Raw genomic sequence first — 24,934 nt, forward strand, 5'->3', positions numbered from 1 at the left:
AATATTTACGCTGAATGTAAATATTTTTAAAACTTTATCTCAACTGTTCAATTGAACAATGTAAATACTGTATAGTTACCAACCTTTGACATTAATTTTTGGTTACAAACATTGACACCGAACACTACACCTTTTCTCCCTTAATTGTTTTAATGCAAATATTCTAAACTTTTTATTTTCCTATGATTGCGTCAACTGTTTCTCCAGAGCACCACTGCCGAACTCTACTATGTTAATTTTAGGCATTGGTGCTGACTTTTCACCTATAAACCTATATGTTCAACCATCACTTTTGAACAACTATTTCCCATACTTAATTTTTGTATGTGTATTAATAATATGTATTAATTTGTACATGTCAACTACTAACCAGTTACCTGATTTTTTACCTTGAGGTGATATTTTGACTGATGATGCCCTCAATGAAGGGCGAAACATGTCTCAAGTGGAATCAATAATAAATTCCTAATTTATAAAATTTATATGTATTGAATAGGTGGAAAAAAACAAACCTTTTAGCATCCTACATTCAGTATCTTCAATACGGATAACAATGATTTTTATCACTTGCAACGTTTTGTAGAAGTCGCTGAGATCGGCCACTCTAGCGTGAAGATTAGTATACCTTGTGTCCCTGTGATTCTCCTATATCTCCTAGTATTGTGTACATCATTTAATCACTCTCATTTATCTAGGTGCTACGTCTTCTAATGAACTATTTCAAGTACTTTGAAACCATTTTATGCGTCCACTGCACGATCTACTTTACTCAATCTTCAAGTACTTCTCAATCAGAGAACATTGCGAACTGCATTGGTGTCCTAATTTCACGGAATTGTGTGCGAGTGTCGAACTAGTGCAAAACATATTAACGTATTGTGTCTGGGTGAAACAACGAGCCCACATCAACTTCAATAACAGAACAGAGCAATTGCTCCGTTCTCTTCTTAGTTCTATGTATTCCATGATAGGTAGTAGGAGGTCCTTTCTGAACGCTCTTGGTTTCAAAGTTTGAAAACGTACGGCGAGAGTTTTAACCGTTCAAACCTGCGTTGAAAAGTATTTTCATTCTGACATCTGAGCTGATCGAAAGTGGAAGCTATTTATTGGTGTGTGTCTAAGGTGCGTATTGAGAATACGACCGTAATTAGATCTGATCTTTAACATGTTGAATGCCGAGCATCAATTTTATTCCTATAGTGCTAGAGTAATTGTACGTGATGTAGGCTGTTTATATGCCGTAATCTTTTCAATATATAATTGAAGGAGCGTTATTACCAGTAGCGGACAACTTCATGAAAAATAGTTAAGAGATATTTTCTTTAAATCTACTGTACGCTAGAAATACTGAATTATTTTCACTGACCTTTCTGCATACCTGTCAAATGTTCATTCTATCAATCTTCTGCATTTAGGGCTATTGTCCAGGTGGCAGAGTCCCTATCATTTGTTTACCTAGCCTTTTCCTAAATGTTTTGAAAGAATTCTGAAATTTATTGAACATTTTCCTTGATAAATTATTCCATTCTGTGTAAATTAATATTTGTCCTTTTGAATTCAGACTTTATTTTCATATTATGATCTTTACAACTTTCAGAAGTTCAGCTCAAGCTTTTTCCTCTACTGTCATACTATGCCATCTACACAAACAGGTCGGAACACCCTGCTTTACCGATTTAGTTGGTCCGTTAACTTCTTTATCATTAACATCCTGCTTTGTTAAGCAGTTTAACTTTGTCTCCCTACTCCCAATTCTTCACAGTCCAAAGTTTGCTGAATTTTCGTAACAGTACTCTTTTGTCGGAAATCGCCAAGAACAAATCGTGCTGGTCTCCTTTGGATCTTTTCCAGTTCTCATATCAAATAATTCTAGTGCAAGTCCCATACACTAAGCATACCTCTAATTGGAGGCTTACCAGGGCCGTATACGCCCTCTCCTGTACATCCTTACTACAACCCTTCAATACCCATATAACCATATGAAGAGATCTGTACCCTTGCTTTACAATCTTGTTAATGTGATTACCCCATGCAGGTTATTGCTTATGTTAACACCTAGGTACTTCCAGTGAACCCCATGAGGTTCTATCACCCCATCAACACAGCAATTAAAACTCGTAGGTCTTTTCTTCTTGGTGAATCTTAAAACCTGACTTTTCATCCCACTTATCATTGTACCATCGTCAACTGTCCATCTCACAACATTTTCGGGTTCATTTGTAGTAAATGTAACCGTTTGTAAAATGCGCCTGTGATTAGTCCCACTGTGAAGAACACCCTGGGTCTGTATTGCCTGTGAGTGGTGCCATTGTGTGCGACATACCATGGGTCTGCATTAGCTGTGATTAGTACCACCATGCAAGGAACATGAGTCTACATTACCTGTAATTAGTGCTAATATAGGAGAAACACCATGGTTCTGCTTTTGAACCCCATTTTATAACAAAGATAATCTTTGAAGGCATTGTGAATTGGATCCATTGATAGTTTTGGACTCATGGTCATTTTTTTCATAATTCGTTTTATATTTTTGTCAATGGATACATTTTGATGTTTTAATTATAGTTTCATTTCATTGCACCTTGTACCATTACAGGCTGATGACCTACCTGTTTGTCCCCTTTAAACAACAAACATCATCACGTTTGTAAAATAACTGAAATGAAATGTCGTATGGCTTTTAGTGCTGGGATACCCAGGACGGGTTCGGCTCGCCAGGTGCAGGTCTTTCTATATGACACCTGTAGGCGACCTGCGCGTCGTGATGAGGATGAAATGATGAAGACAACACATACACCCAGCCCCCGTGCCATTGGAATTAACCAATTAAGGTTAAAATCCCCGTCCCGGCCGGGAATCGAACCCGGGACCCTCTGAACCAAAGGCCAGTACGCTGACCGTTCAGCCAACGAGTCGGACTATAAAATAACTATTAGGATGAGATGATGTTTAATTACATTTAGGCCTATTCAAATAACCTTTTTTTCCTTTCTCATGTACAAACAAATATTACTGTAGCAGTCGTCTAACTGAGGGAAAGTCTTGCAGGTTCCTCATTAAAAAAATGTTTTTCCTAATACACTTCTTGGGCCGATGACCTTCGATGTTAGGCCCCTTAAAACAAGCATCAATACACTTCTTAGGAATTCAATTGTGTTTGAGTTATCAGTCCATAGATTGGTTTGATGCAGCTCTACATGCCACCCTATCTTTGCTAACCTTTTCATTTCTACGTAACTATTGCATCCTACATCTGCTCTAATCTGCTGGTCATATTCATACCTTGGTCTACCCCTACCGATCTTACCGCCTTCACTTCTTCAAAAACCAACTGAACAAGTGCTTGGTGTCTTAAGATGTGTCCTATCATTCTATCCTTCTCGTCAAATTTAGCCATCTCGTCAAATTTAGCCAAATCAATCTCCTCTCACCATTTCGATTCAGTATCTCTTCATTCGCGATTTGATCTATCCATCTCACCTTCAGTATTCTTCTGTAACACCACATTTCAAAAGCTTCTGTTCTCTTCCTTTCCGAGCTAGTTATTGTCCATGTTTCACTTCCATGCAATGCCACACTCCAGATGAGTCTTCAGAAACATCTTTCTAATTCCTGTTTCAGTGTTTGAAGTGAGCAAATTTCTCTTAAGAAAGTTCTTCCTTGCTTGTGCTAGTCTGCATTTTATGTCCTTACTTCTGCCATCGTTAGTTATTTTACTACCCAAGTAACAATATTCATCTACTTTCTTTAAGACTTCATTTCCTAATCTAATATTTCCTGCATCATCTGCTTTTGTTCGACTACACTCCATTACTTTTGTTCTGGACTTATTTTCATCTTGTACTCCTTACCTTAGACTTCGTCCATACCATTCAGCCGCTTCTAGAGATCTGCAGTCGCAGATAAAATAACAATACAAATTCTTGATTTCCTCTGCTTGGATTGTGATTCCCTTTCCAAATTCCTCTTTGATATCCTTTACTGCCTGTTCTATGTAAACATTGAAAAGGAGGGGGCGGGGGGTGCAAAATGCAGCCTTGCCTCACTCCTCTCTGGATTGCTGCTTCTTTTCCAAAGCCCTCATTTCTTATCAATGCAAACTGATTTTTATACAGATTGTTGATAATTCTTCGTTCTCGGTATATGATCCCAATCACCTTCAGAATCTGAAATAGCTTGGTCCAATCAACATTATCGAATGCCATTTCTAGATCTACGAATGCCATGTACGTTGGCTTGTTCTTAATTTGATCCTTTAAGATCAGACATAAAGACAGGATTGCTTCACGTGTTCCTACATTTCTTCTGGAGCCAAATTAATCTTCTCCCAACTCAGCTTCAACTTCTTTCCATTCTTCTGTAAATAATAAGTGTTAACATTTTGCAGGCATGAGGTACCAAACTAATGGTTTAGTAGTTTTCACACTTGTCAGCACTGGCTTTCTTGGGAATGGGTATAACATTCTGCCGAAAATCAGATGGCATTTCTCCTGTCTCATACATTTTACATACTAAATAGAATAACCTTGCCATGCTGGTTTCTCCTAAGGCAGTCAGTAATTCAGAGGGAATGTCATCAATTTTAAGTGCCTTGTTCCTATTTAGGTCTCCCGCAGCTCTGTCAAATTCTGACCTCAAAATTGAGTCTCCCATTTCATCAGCATCAACCCCCTCTTGTTCCAGAGCCATATCCTCTACGTCATTACCTTGATACAACTGTTGGATATGTTCCTGCCATCTTTCTGCTTTGTCTTCTTTCCCTGGAAGTGATTTCCATCTGAGCTCTTAATATTCATACAGCTAGATTTCCTTTCTCCAAAGGTTTCCTTGATTTTCCTGTATGCAGCATCTACCTTTCCTAGGACCATAAAACTACAGACATCCTTGCACTTCTCCTTCAGCCATTCTTCCGTAGCTACCTTGCACTTTCTATCCACTTCATTCTTTAATCGCCTGTATTCTTTTCTGCCCTCTTCATTTCTAGCATTCTTGTATTTTCGTCGTTCATCAATCAGGTCTAGTATCTCGTGAGTTATCCACTGATTCTTAGGCCGCTATTAGCCGTGGGCGACTAGTGGCGCAACTAGTTGCTCTGGCGAGTCACGGACCATTGGATCAAATGGAGCCCATTAGCCGCGGGCGACTAGTGGCGCAACTGAGCGACTAGTTGCCGGCTGTCATCTGAGCCGGTGACTGCTCTGGCGACTTTTAGTTGCTCAACTGCGTGACGGGGCATTGCAGTAAATGTAGCTTATTAGCCGTGGGCGACTAGTGGCGCAACTAGTCGCCGGATGTACCTCCCCGCGCATACGGAAACGTCACTCAAGTTCGTGTTCTCACACCAGCTTGACGTAATGCGGACGATGGAACGCAATTGAATCAGCGATCCACCTAACCATTATCTTTCTTCATTACCTTGTTTGGTATCGTGCTGCGGCAGAGTGAAAATTTTACTTATTGCGATAGTTTATTTATTGAAGATGGAGACATCAAATAAACTACAACAGCAAATGAAGGAGATGGCAAAATAATTTGAAAGTCAAATAAATAATGAAGACCATTTTTGACTTAGAATGAAAACCGGTAACTTGGGATTCCAGAACTGAAGCTTAGGCCTACACTGACAAAATAAAAACACTGAATTCTTGGAACAGCATTTTAAAGAACTTGAGGTGAGATATATATATATTCTAGAGGCTTTACGTCGCACCGACACAGATAGCTCTTATGGGGACGAGGGGATAGGAAAGGGTCAACAGTTGGAAGGAAGCGGCCGTGGCCTTTATTAAGGTACAGTCCCAGAATTTGCCTGGTGAGAAAATGGGAAACCACGGAAAACCATCTTCAGGGCTGCCGACTCTGGGATTCGAACCCATTATCTCCCGGATGCAAGCTCACAGCTGCGCGCTCCTAACCGCACAGCCAACTCTCTCGGTGTGTGAGTATGATAAAACGTGTACTACTCTTATATGGAAATACAGTATATAATGCCCATATAAATTCAATAATCGTTTACATTTACAAGTACCATTGATCCATTATATGGCTCTATTAGTGAATTACAGCTCAACTGGGAAACACTTCTTTAGTCGTATGTCGTTTCCCGTTATTTCTTCTTTTATGTGGCCAAGCAGTTCGCAAAATGACGACTTTGACATGCGCAGGTAATTGAAAAAATTACTGTCATCCCCATTTAGATCGTCAAACAATGTATAATATAATCCTCTAGTCAGCCGAGAAACAAATATAGGATGTTTCCGCACTTTCCTAACCCTTCGGTTTTTCCTTTTTAATAGATGCTCAAGAAGAAGTTCTCTCGTAGGACGCCATTCTCTCAATTGGTTATTCCCCAGTATGAACCGAGCAGGTATTCACAAGTTGCGCCACTGATCGCCCGGTACTTAAATCCACTGGCAACTAGTGGCGCAACTAGTTTAGCCACTAGTCGCCCACAGCTAATAGCGGCCTTAGTTGATCTTTTCTTCCTTCCTAACATCTCTTCAGCAGCCCTACTGACTTCTATCCACTTTTCCTCTATTGTGTTTCCTTCAACCTTTTCATTTAGTCCTTGTGCAACTTGTTCCTTGAAACAATCCCTCACTCTTTTCTTTCAACTTGTCTGGATCCCATCTCCTTGCATTCCTTTCTTTCGTCAATTTCTTCAACTTCAGGTGGCATTTCATGACCAATAAGTTGTGGTCAGAGTCCATGTCTGCTCCTGGGAAAGTTTTGCAATCCAACATCTGGTTTCTGAATCTCCGCCTAATCATAATGAAGTCTGTCTGATACCTTCCATTGTCTCCAGGTCTCGTCCACGTATACAGCCGTTGTTTGTGGTGTTTGAACCAAGTATTGGCAAGGACTAAATTATGATCGGTGCAGAATTCAACCAGCCTACTTCCTCTTTCGTTCCTTTATCCCAATCCGAATTCTCCTACTGTATTATCTTCTCTTCCTTGGCCTACCACTGCAATCCAGTCTCCCATCACAATTAGATTCTAGTCACTTTTTACGTATTGTATTAAATCTTTTATCTCTTCATATATTCTTTAAATTTCTTGATCATCTGCTGAACTAGTAGGCATATAGGCCTGCACTATTGTGGTGGACATTGGTTTGGTGTCTATCTTGACAACAATAATTCTTTCACTATGCTGGTCATAGTAGCTAACCCGCTGCGCTATTTTCTTATTCATTATTAAACCAACTCCTGCATTTCCTATTTGATTTTGTGTTGATAATTGGCTAACCAAAAATCCTGTTCTTCCTGCCAACTTACTTCACTTTCTTTTCTTTCTTTATTCGAATCAGAAGTACAATAGAATAATACTACATTTAAAAGAAACAAGCTATATACACAGATATATACAAATAAGTCTTCAAGAATAAATGCCATGCAGATGTCGCACCGATTTGACCCAAAATTTGGTCACTTCAAGGGCGTTTGGTTTGGCCAACACCAAGGCTTCCATTGTGCAGTTTGATGGACACAGGGGGCAACATAGCAGGTGTTCGGTTGTTTGAAGTTCACCAGTCACAAAAGGCCGTATCGATGGGAAAGTTCCATTTTTGTAGATTTGCTCTGGTTCTACCCACTCCAAATCTAAGTCTATTTAAGGACCTCCCTGTCAACCAGTCCTCGGTGTGACCAGGAGGCAACACTTCCTGTGGTTCCATCCATTTTTACTAGATGGCAACGTACTTCACTTACACCAACTACATCTAACTTTAGTCTATCCATCTCCCTTTTCAGATTCTCTAACCTACCACGATGATTCAAACTTCTAACATTCCACGCTCAGACTAGCCGAATGTCAGTATCCATCTTCCTGATCACCCTCTCTCATGTAGTCCCCACCCGGATATCCGAATGGGGGACTAGTTTACCTCCGGAATATTTTACCCGGGAGGAAGACATCATCAGTACATCATTCATACAGAGAGAGCTGCATGTCCTCGGGAGTTAGTTAGGGTTGTAGTTTCCCGTTGCTTTCAGCCGTGTTGAGTATTATTACAAGGCCATAGCAGTCAATCATGTAGACTGCTGCCCTTGCAACTTCCGAAAGGCTGTTACCCTCCTTTCGATGAACCATTCGTTAGTCTGGTCTCTCAACAGGTACCCATCCGATATGGTTGAACCTGCGGCTTGGCTATGTGCTCCATTGGGACGCACAAGTCTCCCAATGCGGCAAGGTCACGTGGTTCGCAATGGAGGAATTTCATTGTACTGGTTTGAATTTTACTTGAATCTCTCTTTGTGTCTGTCCAGTTCTGTGCTGCATGTGTAAATATGGTTGTATGGCATGTCTTGTACATCACTTCCTTACACTTTCTTGGTACTGCCTCCTTCCGAATTAGATTCGTTATATTCTGGCCTGTTCAACCCGTTAGCTAAGATCTGTATCCAAACTTGTATTTTGCATTAGTTTGCTTGCTAGGTATTTGAAGCTATCTACAATTTTATGCTTCCTCTTTAGTTACCCTTATCCAGGGATCTTTTAGGTTGGGCTTTGGACCATTGACCTCCATCCAGGTCTTGCACTTGCACCTCCCTGCGGACATGACGTGTGTCGCTTCTGGGGTAGGCCGTACTACTTACCTCTTTGTCCTGATCCACTTTCACGCTTCATATGCACTGTTATTAAGATTGCCTCTCCACATCCAAAGGCATTTTATACTTAACTGCTAGGTTTCAATGAGTCTGCCCCTAACCAGAACGGACGATACCGTAGGCCTACTTGCTGGGTATCAGTGGCACTTCCTCCACTGGGAGACCAGCACCCAACCAAAGGAACTCCTCCACTCAAAGCTGCTGGTCCTTTGAGAGAGTTAGATTATTTTCCGTTGCCCAACACTTGACGTAGAGTCTCTTGCTGTATGGTGTACTCCATTCCATAGCAGATAACCCTAGCCATACTATAATTTCATGGGCCTGTCCTCCAAAATTGTTAGTCAATAATGCAGAATTTTACTTATTTCCTAAATATTAACTGTGTTTGTATTGTGTTTATAGTTCATTCATCATGGGGCGGAAAAGAACTAAGCCAAGATCCACGTCTACATCTACTCGGCATACTAGTCGGTGTACAAGAAGTATAAAGAAAGAACAGCCAGAAATGTCTGAAGAAAAACGAATGTTCCTAGAAAATCTGGAAAGAGAATGTAAGAATCTTTTACTGCCACTTAACTATAGCCTACTGACTGAGTTCAAAATGTTTAACTGTTTAGAAAATATCTTTCTCAGGATATAGATATTTGTGATGTAAATTTGTTTAGTACATAATATTGAGGGAATAGGAAATGTAAAATTAAGTGTTATTGAAGTATTTCAATATAAATCACTGTTCAATATTGTTTAGAAAAAAATTAATTTATAGTACTGCTGGGCAATAAAACATGCAGGCACAATGACTTTATAAGACAAAGGAAGTTTTATGCATCACATTGTTCAACTGTAAGCAGATCATTAACATAACTTCGCAGATAATCTGCCTTGCAAATTTGCACTCTGGTCATTTCATGAATTAGGCCGCATTCACAATGCAAACGTAACCATAAACTTAACGACGTAACGTAACCGTAAAATTGACATACTTTGAGGTATTCACAATAGAGGAACGTAACATGAATGTAAATAGTACACAGCAGCCAATCAAAACACTGCCATGTTATTTAGCACGGAAGTTTGGGCTATCTCGCAGTTTTATATTTTAATACCTCGATGGAATCAAACAACGTGGTAGTGGAAATCATATTACTTCAAACACCTTTTGCTTTGCTTCTGGCAGCTGTGTACCTGGAAAGGTGAACTAAGCAACGGTGCAGAAAATGGGTTCATACCTTGAATCAAAGAAGGTTATGTCATGACGATTTCGGTAATCTACTGTAAGAAATGACCCTCATCAGTTCGTTTTGTACATGTGGATGAAACCTGAACTGTTTGATACTATCTTACGATATGATTCCCCTTTTCTAATAAAAAGAAGCATAAGGTATCCTGTGCCCCTAGCTATCACACCCTGATGAGATGTTTGGATGATATCGTAAACTAGTAGTCTGTCATAATGTTAAGAAATATACAGGGACACTGTTTTATCTATGACAGGGATTGTCTCTCGTCCGTTCGCCAGCTCTGCGAGTTGTCTCCTGTCATTTACCGTCAGATTTCATTGCTGCAGGATATTTATTTCCATGTATTAATTTTCGGTACAGAGTCTTTGTAATTCTTTTTCCTTTTATCATACATACATACACACAACGATTATTTTGAAAGTGAATTAAGTGTTTTGTCGAAAAAAGTCATATCATGCACAAAATACAATGTTTATGTCTGCTCTGATTGGTTCTTAAACCTAACGTAAAATTAACCGCAAGAGCTTGGAGTTTGCAATCCCTTAATTTTACGGACTCGCAGTTAAGTTTACGTTGGCGCATTGTGAATGGTTCCATTAGATGACATGGCCGCTAACTTCTAAGTTGACGTTAATTTTAAGTTTACGTTACGTTTGCATTGTGAATGGGGCTTTACTTGACGCATATGTCATATTACTAGAAACTGGAAAATTAGCATATATAATTTTCTGAAATTAGCATTTTAAAAATTAGACAAAACCCTTTTCTTTTGTCTTCTATTCTAAAATTTTGTAATTTAAGGACATGGCACAGTACTGCTCAAATCTACAAGAAAATTAACTTTTCAAATGAAAGTATTATAAGAAGTTTTGCATTGCTTTCCTCCAAGTTGCACCTTCTATCTGTAATCACTGTGTTATTAAGGGATAGAAAATGTTCACTGTCAACATTGTTCGTTAGGGTCCACAGTAAATCAAAACAAAATCTAGCAAAAACAAGAATTCTGACTGCACCTCAGTTACTGCAAGCATGTCAGTTTTCCCACCGTACTTCAGTTGATTTTGAATTAAATCTCTGAGGGAACTGTAACCAGATCAGATTTCCTTTTGTGAAAGAATTGATGCACCAAACAGGTTTTCAAGATTGGTTGCTTTCCGATTATTTTACGGTTCTACGGTTGAACGTTATTGTACGGATTTTGAATATCCGCGTTTGGTTTCGCTCTCTGCAGTCAAATGATTTGTTTGGCTTTCGATAGTAGCTGGTAATACGAGATGCAGTGTTTGAAATTTGACCGGTGAATGTATCGATAATCACATTATCGATTATCACCGTGTTTTTGTCACCTGTTCTACGTCAACTGCTACTTCATTGAATGAGATGTTCCCAAACAAGTAGCAAGCTGCGATTTTGAAGAAAAGAAATCCATGAAAAGTAGCAGGCTATGAATTTATATAAAACAACTTCAGTAACTGTGTCGTGCTTCGTAGCAGCTGAAAGGCTTTGTTTGTCTGCATGTAACATTACAATTAAATTGAAATAACAAATAATGTAGTTCCATTTATTCAATTCAAATATAAATGTAACTCTACATTTCTTATTTATTTGTATTGAATAGGTTGAACTACGTTATTTGTTATTTCAATTTGTGATACAGTTCAGTACGGAACATCATGAAATTTTTATTTTTAAATGCATGTAAAATTGGCGGTAGTTTTGAAACTCATGGAATTGACGAATTTCTAAGCGATTTAGTATGTTAGTGGTGTTCGTAATGAGTTCAACTAAGAAACGAGATTCAGTCTTTTCGAGAGGCATATTCTGCTTAATTTCCTTGTTTTATACAATCACGGAAAGTTTTCCCAGTGTTAAGTGAACAGATGAGCACTCATCAAGATGTAACTTTGTATAAGTATTTAATTTCAGGGGTGATCATAACATATACAGTAAAACCTTGATGCATGGTTTTTCAGGGGGCAGGGGTAAAATGACGACTGATGTGGGAAAACTATAAATGCGGGCAACATAAAAAATAGGGGGAAAGCAAAATAGTAAAATATGGATACTGTATTGGGACATTTTTAGTTATTTAAATACCGTATAATCTCTAATACCACCCGCCACCGAATAAGACCCGCACCCTTATTTTGAAAGAAGAAAATTAAAAAAAAAAGTGAAGTCAAAATTATTTACAATCTTTACTAACACACATCAAATGATTAGAAAATACAAATAAAAGTAAACAAACATTTCCAGAGCGATATCCAAACAGTTAATTCATCATCAGTACCAAATTTGGAACTTTCATCTCCGTCACCTTCCCACGAAATGTCTTCATCGCTGCCATCCATAGCATTATAAATGCTACATTTCCTGAAGCTCTTCCGTATGAGGTCTCCAGGGATACGATTCCATGCCATCAAAATCCACGAACACAGCAGCTGAACATTCGGGTGCTGAATGCGACCAGTTGGCGTCGGTGAGTGATTCAGCCGCCATCCATTCTGTATAGAGCTGTTTATAAAGTCTGCTTTAAATGGATGGTTCATGCAGACATCCAGCGGCTGTAGCATAGAAGTCATCCCGCCCGGAATGACTGCTAGGTCGGTTTTCCCATCCTTGATGTTTCTTCACAGCGTCTGTGGTGTGGCTGTAGTAACTGTCGAGAACAAGAAAGATCTTTTGTCCCAATAATGCACCAGGCCACGTTGCCAGGCACACTTTACCCAATCTTCCACAAGTAAACTGTCCATCCAGCCAGAGTTCTGAGATCTGACGATAACACCAGCGGGTAGATTTTTAGGAAGCGTCTTTCGCTTGAGAACAATGTACGGCGGCAATTTAATTCAGTCGGCGAGAATGCACAACATTACCGTACACTGTTGTTTTTCATTACCACCTGGGGTGTGTTCCACAAACAAACTTTGCAACTTTTCAACTTTGCACTTTTCACATTTCAATTCTTGCAAAGTCTTTCTGTTCCACCATGATGTAGGTTGTACTTCTCAATTTTTTCGCAAAGTGAAAAGTCTTTGCGAATGAGTGATCCGATCAAGTTTATTCCATGGGCAAACTGTATAGGCCTAATACTCTGATTTTAATGCTTTATTTTTCGCGGCGAACTTGACGGTATAATTGCGGTACCGTTAGTTTCAAAGTTTTTATCATGGGAAAGAAAGGTTGTTACGAGAAGCTGGCTGTGCTGAAAGTTGTTAAGGAGAAACGAGACATCTTTTTTGACAACTTTAGAAATAAGGTCTCAAATAATGACACGCATCAATATTAACGAGAGTACCACCAACATATCCACACAGAGGGAAATTAACCCTTCATTAGAAATCCCGTCGCTATATTAGGTGGGTTATCAGGCCAACGTACGGTACTATGTTAGGAAAGATTACATTTACTATAACATCTATGACTTTGGTAACAGTTCTGCAAATAATTGATTTTGATGTCCCGTGCATTGCTGCTACACAGTGCAGCTGGGCACCATTTACTAACCAGTGTAAGCATATAAAATTTGTTCTTTTTCGGAAAGGGATTGACTTCTTTTTGTTGCATGTTTCAATAAATGACCGATCACGTCAAGAAAATAGTCAGCCTGTGTTGTAATACGAAATCGCTTGCGAAATTCCATCGAAGTGAGGTTATGAAAATTAATCCTGTCTTTGCACGTTCTCTTGTTGGATTTTTCATCACTTTCCTCACTTGATGCTAACAAAAGCACTCGTCATAACGTTGTTATATCACTAAACCAAATTCTACGCCAAGAAACTCGTGTACATAACAGATGAAAAGGGAATCGTCTCTTTGCAAGATTTCTGAAAACTTTTCACTTCATTTCTTTGCACTTTGCATTTCTGTACCAGTGGAGGAATGTAACAGGCTTGAAAAGTGAAGATTCTTAACTTTTCAGTTTTTTACTTTGCAAGTTAAATCTGAAAAGTGATGGCGGAACAAAATCTGAACTGAAAAGTGCAAAGTGAAAAGTTGCAAAGTTTGTTCGTGGAACAGGCCCCTGTTCTAATGGTAACACTTTTCACACCCTTAACATTCACAGTCCTGTCCACTGGCATTTCAAAGTAGACTGGCGTCTGATGTGCATTGCCAGTTTGGGAAAGCAAATATGCATTTTCCTTCTAAAACCAAATTATGTGACGCTGAAACGACAACTTCTCATCGTAGGCACAAGGAAGACTGTGAAATTGAGATACGCCTTTGTACGCTCAACCCATTTCTTTCATAAAAATTACAAACCCATCTTTGGCTTGCCTTAAACCCTTCCAATGAACGTTCCTTTGCGGTCTCTAATGGCTTTAGCTGACACATTTTGGTTGACACACCATATCCCAATTCCTGCCTTTCTGTCACATATTTATAAAGTTTTTTTTTTCAATTTCTGGAAACTGTGCACTCAGTCCACGAAAAGCTCTACGATGAACACTACATGTTAATAGCACATTTTTCTTTCTCCAATCGCAAATGCACGACTCTTCAATATCGTATTTCCTACCGGCGGAGCAATTTCCTATAATTCGGCTTCCTGAACTACTTTCAGTTTCTCACTCACGGTAAAAGACTGCAAACGCATTGTGGAATTCATGTTGATACTCCGAGAACATGCGCGAGACTGACGCCAAGCGCGGAAGTAGCGTATACTGAGAGTGGAGAGAGCATTGTTGCCAAGCCGCGCCGGCAGTGATGCCGGATTTATGCGCATTGGGAAAGATAAATTTCCCAAAATTTTAAATGTCCCGCACCCAATTTTGGAAGCGATATTTTAGAAAACAGTGTGGGTGGTATTCAAGATTATACGGTATATTATTATAAAAACAATGGCGCGTGGCCTCCAGAGCCGGGAAGCAGGTCTTTCGGGCTGTCACGTGATAGGCGGTCTACACGCATATGAAAATGCGGCCCTACCTAAGATGAATTCTGTTTAATTCGGCAAACAGACAGCCTACGAAACAATGTTTCTTAGTTTTAACTGTATCAATACGGATCTATACGATGAAGTTCGTAGATTGTACTAAACAGACAGCCCCTGAACCGTTCGAATTAACCAAGGAAAGTTAAAATCCTTGACGCAGTCGAGACTCCTTGAACCAAAGGCCAACACGTGCGAACCATTTAGCTCATACTATACATACTGGTATCAAAATATTGCAATCATGATATACAGATGCAGACAGAAGTATTCAAATAAAACATTATGCTACTACAAGACTACATTTAATGACCAAAACATACACAATAGAAATACACTCCTCTTCTATGGTTTGTAATACATCGTACCTTCATGTTAATGTCACATATATGCATATAAGTTACACAAATACATTTTCGTGCTTAAAAAGTTTCTCCCAACATTGGGACAAGTTTTCAAGTACACAAAACACAGCACTCTAGTGCTTGGTTTTCATGCCTTTATATTGAATCACTGCTGCCGAATGCCTTGGCACTGAATGTACGTACTTGCTAGTTATGTCCGCAGCAATTTTGTTTCATTCCTGCAGAATAATTTCCTTCAGTGTCGTCTTGCTGGTAATGTTTTCTGATCCTAATCTTCCAATACCTGCCAAATGTTCTCGATCGGGTTCAAGTCGGGTGATTGAGGTGGTGTTTTGAGAGAATGAGGTGTGTTGTAGATGATCCGTAATCTAGCAACTTCGGAGGTGTGCTTCGGATCGTTATCTTCTTGGAAATAAAAATTATTTCTAAGATTTAGTTTTTGAGCGCTTTTCTTCTGATGTTCTTGTAGCATTTTCTTATACTTGTTCATGTTACCCTCAATGAAAGCCAGCTCACCCACACCACTTGAAGCCATACATCCCCATACCATCACGCTGCTACCCCGCATGCTTGAATGTAAGAATCTTTTACTGCCACTTAACTATAGCCTACTGACTGAGTTCAAAATGTTTAACTGTTTAGAAAATATATCTTTCTCAGGATATAGATATTTGTGATGCCTTACATCTGATATGTTTGACATTTTTGACATGCTCTATTGGTGAAGAATATCTAATTCCCTCAATGGGAATTTAGAATTTTCCATACACTCGGGAATGTTGCTCATTGATCGGTACCTAATTTAAAAGCTTGAGATACTCTTCTTGTTTCTCAATATTTCTGCCAGATGTTTATGAATTTATTACTTTAGGGTCCTATTTTTGCCAACAGATGTCTCTGACTCAACTGTAGTGGATGTTGGTGACCCAGGCAGTTTGTTTTCGCAGCTTTCCCGTATTTCTTGCTATCTAAGTGTACTTTGTTAGGTGAAAATGGAGAGTGAAGAAGAGTTTGACTTTGAGTTTAGTGAGTCTGATAGTTTTGAAGGTTTTGAGGACAGTTCAGAAGAAGAAAATGGTAGTTCTAGTTCATCTGATTGTGATATTGCAAGTGCCAGACATTGGTGTGAAATTGATACTTCTGGAACACTACCACCTGCCCCACCACGTTTTCCTTTCAAGGCTAATCCTGAAATACATTTCCAGCCGTGTTGTGAGGATGTTATGCACTATATTAGTCAGTTCATTGACGATGCTTTTATAGATATTTTGGTGACGGAGACTAAGAGATATGCAAGACACACTAATGCTCCGGAATGGAAGGACACAATTGATGAAATGTATATTTTTATCGTGCTGACAATACTGCAAAGCATTGTAAAGAAACCTACATATCAAATGTATTGGTCCAAGGCACCTATATTAGCTACACCCATATTTCGTCAACTTCTTCCTTTCCTTTTCTTAACTTGAAGAGGTACCTACATATTTTGGACAATAGTACATATGTTGCAGAAAATCCTCCACAACCTAAACTAAACAAAATATGGCCTATCCTGAATCACATGTCTATTAAATTTGGAACTGTGTGTACGCCGGAAAGGGATGTGACAATTGACGAAAGCTTGCTGCTGTATAAAGGACGATTGGGCTGGGTCGAATATCTGCCTCTCAAGAGAGCCAGATTCGGTATCAAAACATTCATGCTGTGTGAGTCAGCTAAAGGTTATGTTTGGTCCGTGATCATATACACGGGCAAGGGATCTAAATTTGATGAGGACTACAAACATCTACCCATGTCATCACAAGTTATGACACTGATGAAACCCCTGCTGAATAAGGAGTACTAACTAACTGGATAACTATTACAGTTCTCCCCAACTGGCCAACATTCTGATTACCAATCGCACAGATATGTTAGGCACTGTGTGCCCCGATAGAGCAGATATGCCTCCAAATTTCTGGAGCACGAAACTTAAGAAGGGTGAGGTTGCAGCATTCCAGCGAGGAAACTGACTGCAATAAAATGGAAAGACAAGAGATGTCTGAATCGTATCTACCATCCATAATGTAGAAATGGAAAGACGCAGAGGACGGAAAAAGGAAGTTGTGAAACCTAAATCTGTGTTCGCGTATAACAAAACAGTGGTCTGCTACTAACCCCCTGCTGCGGAAGAGAGGGAAAGTTTTATGATATTTTTCCTCCTTGGAACTAGCAGTATGGAATGCTTTTGTCCTCTTCAAAAAACATGGAGGAAGGACGAATGCTCTTGACTTTGTGTGGATGTCGTTGAGAAAATGATTGCACAACATCACAGAGAGGAATTTTCTCCGAAAGCAGCAGGTCGTCCTTCAACAAAAGCAACCCCAGTGCAACTTATTGGCCGCCATTTTCTTTCGGTGATTCCTCCGATGGATAAAAAGCAAACCCAACAAGGATGTGCAGGATGTGTAGCAGTGTGCGTGATGCTAGAGGGAAGAAGGCACGGAGGGAATCCAGGTAATGTGTAAGGAGTGCAATGTAGCGTTGTGTTGATCCTTGTTTTAGGGCATTTCACACAGCCACGAACATATGAACAGTATTGAGTGTCATGTTGTATTACTTGCCGTCTGTTTAGTGCTGTGTTATTTTAGAAGGGATTTTGAAACAGGAACTGTTTGGTGGCTTATATTTCATTGTTAAGTTCGAAAAATGTATTTTCATTGTTACCACTGTCATTAGTTTTCAATACATAGCCCATTTTAACAATAAAAAATTAGGTAAAAATATCACAATTTTGTAAATAATTGGTATGTTAAGAGCTTAATCGACCATCACTTCGGTATATATTGAACTTTTTTCATCTGACCATAACACACGATCCAAGAATGCATTATCCTGCGATACATATTCATTAGCAAATTCCAAACGCTTTCTCTGGTTTACTTACTGACATATGGTTTACGTCTTGGTGTTCTGGATTGGTACCCGGTACTGTTCATAACCCTACGAACTGTTCTTTCATGAACTACCCTCCTAAGATGTTCTTCCAGATGTGCTCTAATTTCTGTTGCCATTATTTGGGGATTTTGCTTCACCATTTTAAGCACCAATCTTTTATTTCGAGATGTAAGTTTCGGCGGAGCACATTTCCTAGGCTGATTAACAACGGTATTCCTTGTTTTATAACGTTGGATGACGCACCACACAGTGGATGGATTTCTGCGTACAGCTTCTACAGTTTCTTTACATGTCTTTTGTTCATGCAGATGATTTTTCTGTGGCCCCCTTGCTGTCCTTTTTCATTATGTCTCAAGACTGTTACGCATGCACATGTTAAAAATTTTCCGCTAAAGGATCTTCCGGATTTCTTTTTGAAAGTTGGCAGGTATCTCAAATACATGATCCTTGATGAAGACTGTCACCGTGGTTTGGTGGATTAGCAGAGGTGAAAGAAGGTGCGGGGGTGAACAGGTCTCAGAATACGAAATTAAAGTTAAGATAAAATTTAACAAGGTTATATTTTCTTTTCAAGATTAAGAAATAACAAATAGAACAGGTACCCAGTAGCCGAAACACAAATCGATAATGTACAATTACAGTGATTACAGGATTTGGGCTCCGAGAGCCAGACACACACTTCTTGAGCTATAAGCCCAACTTTACGATATACACAATTCAACAAAGGGGCAGAAGACCCCAATCATGCCCAGGAGCACTTGCTCCCAATTACACCGTAAAGCCTCCTCGAGGCGCGCAGAAAACAAAATTTAGGAAAGAGCGACCTGCTCTTAAGTTCGAGCCTATCAAAGGCCACACCAAACTCCACTTTCAAGTTGTCCTCCAAGGACATGAAAACAGGGGTAAAAATACCCAACCTACTGAGGCCTATTAAGTAAAGAAACAGGTCAATTACATGGCCTCTAAAATACCAACTTGAGAGGAGGCGTTCTTGCACTCCTACTTGGCACTAGGCCGTTACTGCAAGGGCTAATCCCATACTAGAGAGGTGACTTATAGAAGAAGACAATTTACATTACATTAAGGAAGAAACGGTTGAGAAAATAAGTTCACTTCAACGCAATATGAGTGGGAGCTCGAGAGGGTTAAGCACTCTCTATCCCAATATGTAGTTTAAAAGATAGAATTGATACTAGGTGTCTTTACATTTTAGGGGAAAAGTTACATGGTAGAAAGGCTTCGGACCTGCCCCGAGAGTTAAACTGCTGTGCTAACAAGAAAAGAAGTTATTAAACGGCCATTACCTGGTGGCTGAACTGCTGCCCGAAGAAAGAGGCGCTTCCCGCCCCCTGCTACGTACTTTACACACTGATAGATGTTACTGAAGTGGCGCGGAGACCCGAAAATCAGCAGTTTATATACCCTCGTGGAAAGTTCGAGGCGTTTCAGGAATGAGAACACCCTCCCACAAGAATTTTATTGGCTAACAACGAAAACCCCTACACTAGATGAAGAAGAAACACATAATTGGTGGAAAATTAATTACCAAAATTCCCTATTCGTTAAATTCAAAACTGGCGGAAAGAAAGGGTTTATATTGCCAACTTAAACAATAACTGAAAGAAATTTAACAAAGAACAAACTTATGAACACAAAATTTCTCCAAAAATATAGTTCTTTCACTTCGCACTAGGGTGCACAACTGTAGTTCTTCAGTAGTGCCCTCTGGAAGAGAATGTCCACACTTCTTACTACAGGCAAAACAAAAATACATCGAAAACGACCCAGTTCAGAAACTTCAAAATTTACAAGTAGGGACATCTTCTGAGAAACTTGAGAATTAACACAGTAGATAAAGTTCAGACTTCCTCCAGTAGAGGAGTTTCAACTGGCGCAAAGTTTGAATTAGCGGTGTGGAGGTGTACCACCCGGTACAAAGACCCTATGTGAATTAAGTCTATTCACTTCCTGGTCAGTCAAGTCTTATGTACTTAATAGGCTACTGCAGTTATCTTTCATATGAGACAATTTGAAAAATTTAAGTGTCTTGAAAGTACCCATTTAAATAGAAGATGGCATGAAAGCAGATGTTCTACAGAGTAGGGACAGGTGAAGGAAAAAGCTTTGCATTCTTTGAATCCCCATACTGAGATTTTAAGGGCCAGTTCAATCATCTGCTGGTAAACTAGATGGCAGTTATGCAGGAAGTAAATTACGCAGGGATGTAAATCATCTGGTACTGTGGCTTATATGCTACCATTTTTATGTAAGCGTTAGGTAACTACCTGAAGCTAGACGCCGATATACAGGGTTGGCTGGACTGATTTTCAGAGGTTCTCACTTTCAACTGAAGTGTTGTCTATAGTAAAGGTGTATGAAGCTCATCTTATGTTCCTTTAGTTGCATCAGTTGATTATCACCAAGCCTAAGAATGAGTCTGTAGTGTTGAATGAATGAAACCTACAACCTGTTTTCTAGCCAATGACCGGGTCAGGGGTGGAATGAATAAAACCCCCATCTTGCGGCGAGGATAGGAATTGTGCCAGCTGCCAAAGCCTGTCACACTACTTTGGGACAATGATTAATGAGGAAAACCTGTCCTGCCCCCGCTTTGTCCACAAATCTCGCATAGAATGACCAGGATTTGAACCACGGAACCCAGCAGTGAGGGGCTGACGTGCTGCTGCTGAAGTGTAAATTTTCAAACACCAGTTATAAGCAGTCATATAAGTTTGGGTTGTGAACAGCGTTCTCGTAGTAGAGTGGTTGTGGCATTCGCTCCGAAATAGAAAGTAATTGATAACAGGATTTTCAGTCTGTCAGAACTGATTTAGTATAACATATCGTATACTTACTTATACGGTGCTACAATCCTTGAAGAACATGGGCCTTGTCGATCACTTGTCTCCTCCAGTCTCTCGAAGTGGCCAGCCTTCTTCAGTTCTGTATTCCTAGTCTTCTCAAGTCTGCCTCTACATTGTCCAAACCAAACCCCATGGCACTACAGCCCTTGAAGGACCTTGGCCTACCAAGCGACCGCTGCTCAGCCCAAGGGCCTGCAGATTATGAGGTGTCGTGGTCAGCACGACGAATCCTCTCGGCCGTTATTCTTGGCTTTCTAAACCGGGGCTGCTATCTCACAGATAGCTCCTCAATTCTAATCATGTAGGCTTAGTGGACCTCGAACCAGCCCTCAGGTCCAGGTAAAAATCCCTGACCTGGGCAGTAATCGAACTCGGGGCCTCCGGGTAAGAGGCAGACACGCTACCCTTACACCACGGGGCTGGCTCTACATCGTCCAGCCATCTTAATCTTGGTCGTCCCACTGAACAACTTCCCTCGGGCTTGGTGACACCCCTTCCTTGGCACTCGCTGTTCCCCCATTCGCTGCACGTCCCAACCACCGTATACTTCTAACCTTTACATCTGCAGTTATTGATCTATTCTTAGAGTTCATATAGTTCTTTGTTGGTCCTAATTCTCCAGCCACCCTTCTCGTGTACTGAACAGGAGTCTACGACCACATGCAGAAGCCACTATAGGAGAATACCAGTGTGGGTTTAGGGAGGAAAGAGCAACAAGGGACCAGATGTTCACCCTCAGAATAATAATAGAGCAAGTGTTAAAGAGTACAATATAACGGTACACCAACTTTGTGGACTTCAAGGCAGCCTATGACTCTGTTAATAGAAGGGGGATTCTCTTTGGTACTTTGATAATAAAATGTTGTACCTTTACTTAGTCTTTTATTAATTTCAGGGTTGATTTCATTACTTCCATTAATAATGCTACCCAGATGTGTAAACTGTTCTATGTTCTCTAACTGTCCTCCATCTATGTTCACTTGGCTTCTCTTTTCCACAGTGCATGACTGCAGTTTCCTTTTTACTAATTACCATTCCAAACTTCTTCAGATTTTCATTCCAAATGTCCAGTCTCCTTTGTACTTCCTTTTCTCTCTTTCCCCAAATCACATCATCTGTAAATACCAAAGCATTCACTTCATTACTACTGATACTCTAGGTTTTATGATTTCATCCATCAATATAACAAACAATAATGGTGACAGTGCACTTCCTTGCTTGAGACCTTTTCTTGTATAAAATGTTTGTCACCATTCCCCCCTTCAACACTGCTTTTACTCTCATGATACAACATTTTTATCTTATTAATGATTTTGGTACATTCCTTTTGCATTCACATACATGTTTTATCCTAACTGTATCCTAAACTATTCCCAAATCCAAAAATACGAATATTGTTTCTTGTTCCTTTCCAGGTGTTTTTCCATTATTGTTCACACTGTAAATATAAAGTTTATTGTTGATCTATTCGGTCTAAAGCCATATTGTTCTTCCTGTATGTTTCTGTTACATCCCTCAGTCTTTTGTCTATGACTTTCTCCATTATTTTTAGCCTTTGTAATGATAGGGTTATACCCCTATCATTTTCACATTTCTACCTATTTCCTTTTTTGAACAGTGGTGCAATGCTTCCTTGTTGCCAATCTTCAGGTATCCTTTCATCCTTCCACATGGCATTGGTATAGCCACTGTAGTCCAATGCTTCCTGCTGCCTTAATCATATCAGCATTGAATACATCTCTTCCACTTGCTTTACCTTTGGTCATTGTTCTCACTGCCCTTTTAAGTTCCAACCATGTTATTGGGTTCCCGTTTTCTTCTTTTTTGTTATGACTTACTATCTGAAGAAATTTACTATGGGGGCAAGATACCCCTTGCACCCCTAGGGGCAGGGGTGAATAAAAAAAACACAAAGAGGGTGGAATTATAAAAATAATAGGCGACAAATATTAATGTACAGTCCATAGGTTTTGGGCTTGCTGAGGTGAATGACACTCCGGCTGTCATTGAAGTCCATGTTCATCCCCCATCGGCATGGTTATGAGAATGGGTGGAAAGAAAATGTCCAAAATTATGGATGCATGAGTGTTTCTTCTGGCGTAGCCCTTATACAAAATTTGTACACATATGACTTACTGTACCAGTCATACCGGCATTTACTGACGCAAGCAAACAAGGAAATGAGATAGACAAAATGAAAGAAAAACGTTAAAGTGAAAGCCCAATACTTACCAAAATACACCAACTGGACCATTTAACAGAGGCAACCCGGACGGTAACCTAGCGGTTTTCATGGTGGTAAATATTAGAAGAATGAAAGAAAAACGCTGCTTAATTTCTTTTATAAGACAACTAAATCATTTAATTACCGTGATTAAGGGGATTTTACATATGACATATGACAGTGAAAAACAAATAAGGAATTGGCAGGTGCACCTACACGTAACCCATAAGATTAGATTGATTAAAAAACAAACTTTGAATTAACACAACTAATAACACAATTAAATGAAATTTAATTGATAACAAAGATACCTTAAAACGAGGGACGCCCTGTTATTTAAGAAAATAAATTAAAGATTAACTTAAACCAGATCACTTACAAATACCTATTTGGATTAAAGTCCATGGATTAAATTTTACTGATCCCCAGATGACTCCGAGTAGTTACCACAAACTTTCCAAGATTTGCTTGGATATTAATAATTTAATCAAAATTATCTCTTCAGAAATAATTGTACATAAGAAAATGTGTTAAGATGAGACCGCGAGATTCTCTGCCGAACCAAATCACATTAGGCACAACTTGAAATTAAAAAAACAAGCACAGAAAGTCGCTCGAAGCCGAAGCCGCACACACGAATAATAGACACGAAACAGGCTACCAAAAATCACCAGAAATACGCCCCCCCCTTCGGAGCGGAAGAACAAGCTAGTACAATTGAAGTTAATGAACTCACCAAAAATTAAAATCCAATCAAATATTGTCGGAGCGACGAGCGATAATTAGCTCAGATAGAACACACATAGTTTCTAAAAATAGTATGAAAGATAAGGTAGCACAAATCACACAGGAAAGTTCCCACCTTCAAACCATAAAACAGTAAAAGAGAAGAAAATAGAGCCAACAGTTCTCACTTAATGACACGCTCGTCACCAATTCAACCAATCGTCAACCTCTCTCAAAACCCACATTATTAGAATCAAAACATCCCAAAAACAATCGTTCCCGTAGGCAACGGTCGCCAAGGAAACGTCCAACAAAAATCGATACCGAAGAAAGAGAAAGAAAGAAAAAATTAATCAATTTAAAACAAACTACACTCCGTTTCACGGAGATTACCTCGCGATCTCAAACCATATAAGAAAAGCCCTTGCATATTGAGATTTTTTCCTCCTTATTTTTTTTTTTTTTACTTCAACTTAACCCAAAACAAATTAATCCACAAGTCCCTCTAACCTCTAATATTTCACGGAAAGAAAAAAAATTACTTGTACACATAGTTGAATTAAGCGGTACAGTCAATAGGCCATAAGTTTTTCCATGTTGATTAAATTGTTCAGGTTCATTTCAATGGTCAACCAGAAATCGTGGAATAGATCCACTAGTTTAGCCAAGTTTTTTTTTTTTGAGACGAGGTAATCCAACTCCCGTAGAAAAGCCAAATATAAATATCTGTTAAATAAACTTACTTTTCCAGCATCAGTTCCCGTTTGAGCTGTCCATTACTTAGACTTGGAGAGCTTGAATTGAGTAAAGTTGAGAAACAGGCGTTCCCACGAGGTAGTAGAATTAAGAAAACCTTAAAAGATCAAACTCTTTTGAGCCTTAGCCCCACATCCTTCACACTTTATCCAGGTTTATCCTGATGAAGAGGCTCTTTTAGGGAGCCCACGCGCAAACCTTCTAGCCATCTTGAAGCTCGACAATCGAATGAAACTCGCGCCAGTATAGCGATGTACCGCAACGTAGAATAGGATAG

At 39.5% G+C, this 24,934-nt stretch overlaps 1 protein-coding gene across 1 annotated transcript in view; it reads left to right on the plus strand.

Moving 5' to 3' along the window:
• Window positions 1-1,005: 1,005 nt before the first annotated feature.
• The window catches only part of borr (borealin-related), a 196,568-nt gene continuing 172,639 nt past the window's right edge, over window positions 1,006-24,934 (plus strand). Inside the window, exons 1-2 of the mRNA XM_068228867.1 lie at window positions 1,006-1,122; window positions 9,014-9,162. Coding sequence (XP_068084968.1) covers window positions 9,024-9,162 — 139 coding nt within the window. The 5' untranslated portion in view covers window positions 1,006-1,122; window positions 9,014-9,023. The remainder of the gene's footprint in view (window positions 1,123-9,013; window positions 9,163-24,934) is intronic.

This window comes from Anabrus simplex, chromosome 8 (assembly GCF_040414725.1).
Source record: "Anabrus simplex isolate iqAnaSimp1 chromosome 8, ASM4041472v1, whole genome shotgun sequence".
Taxonomy (NCBI): domain Eukaryota; kingdom Metazoa; phylum Arthropoda; class Insecta; order Orthoptera; family Tettigoniidae; genus Anabrus; species Anabrus simplex.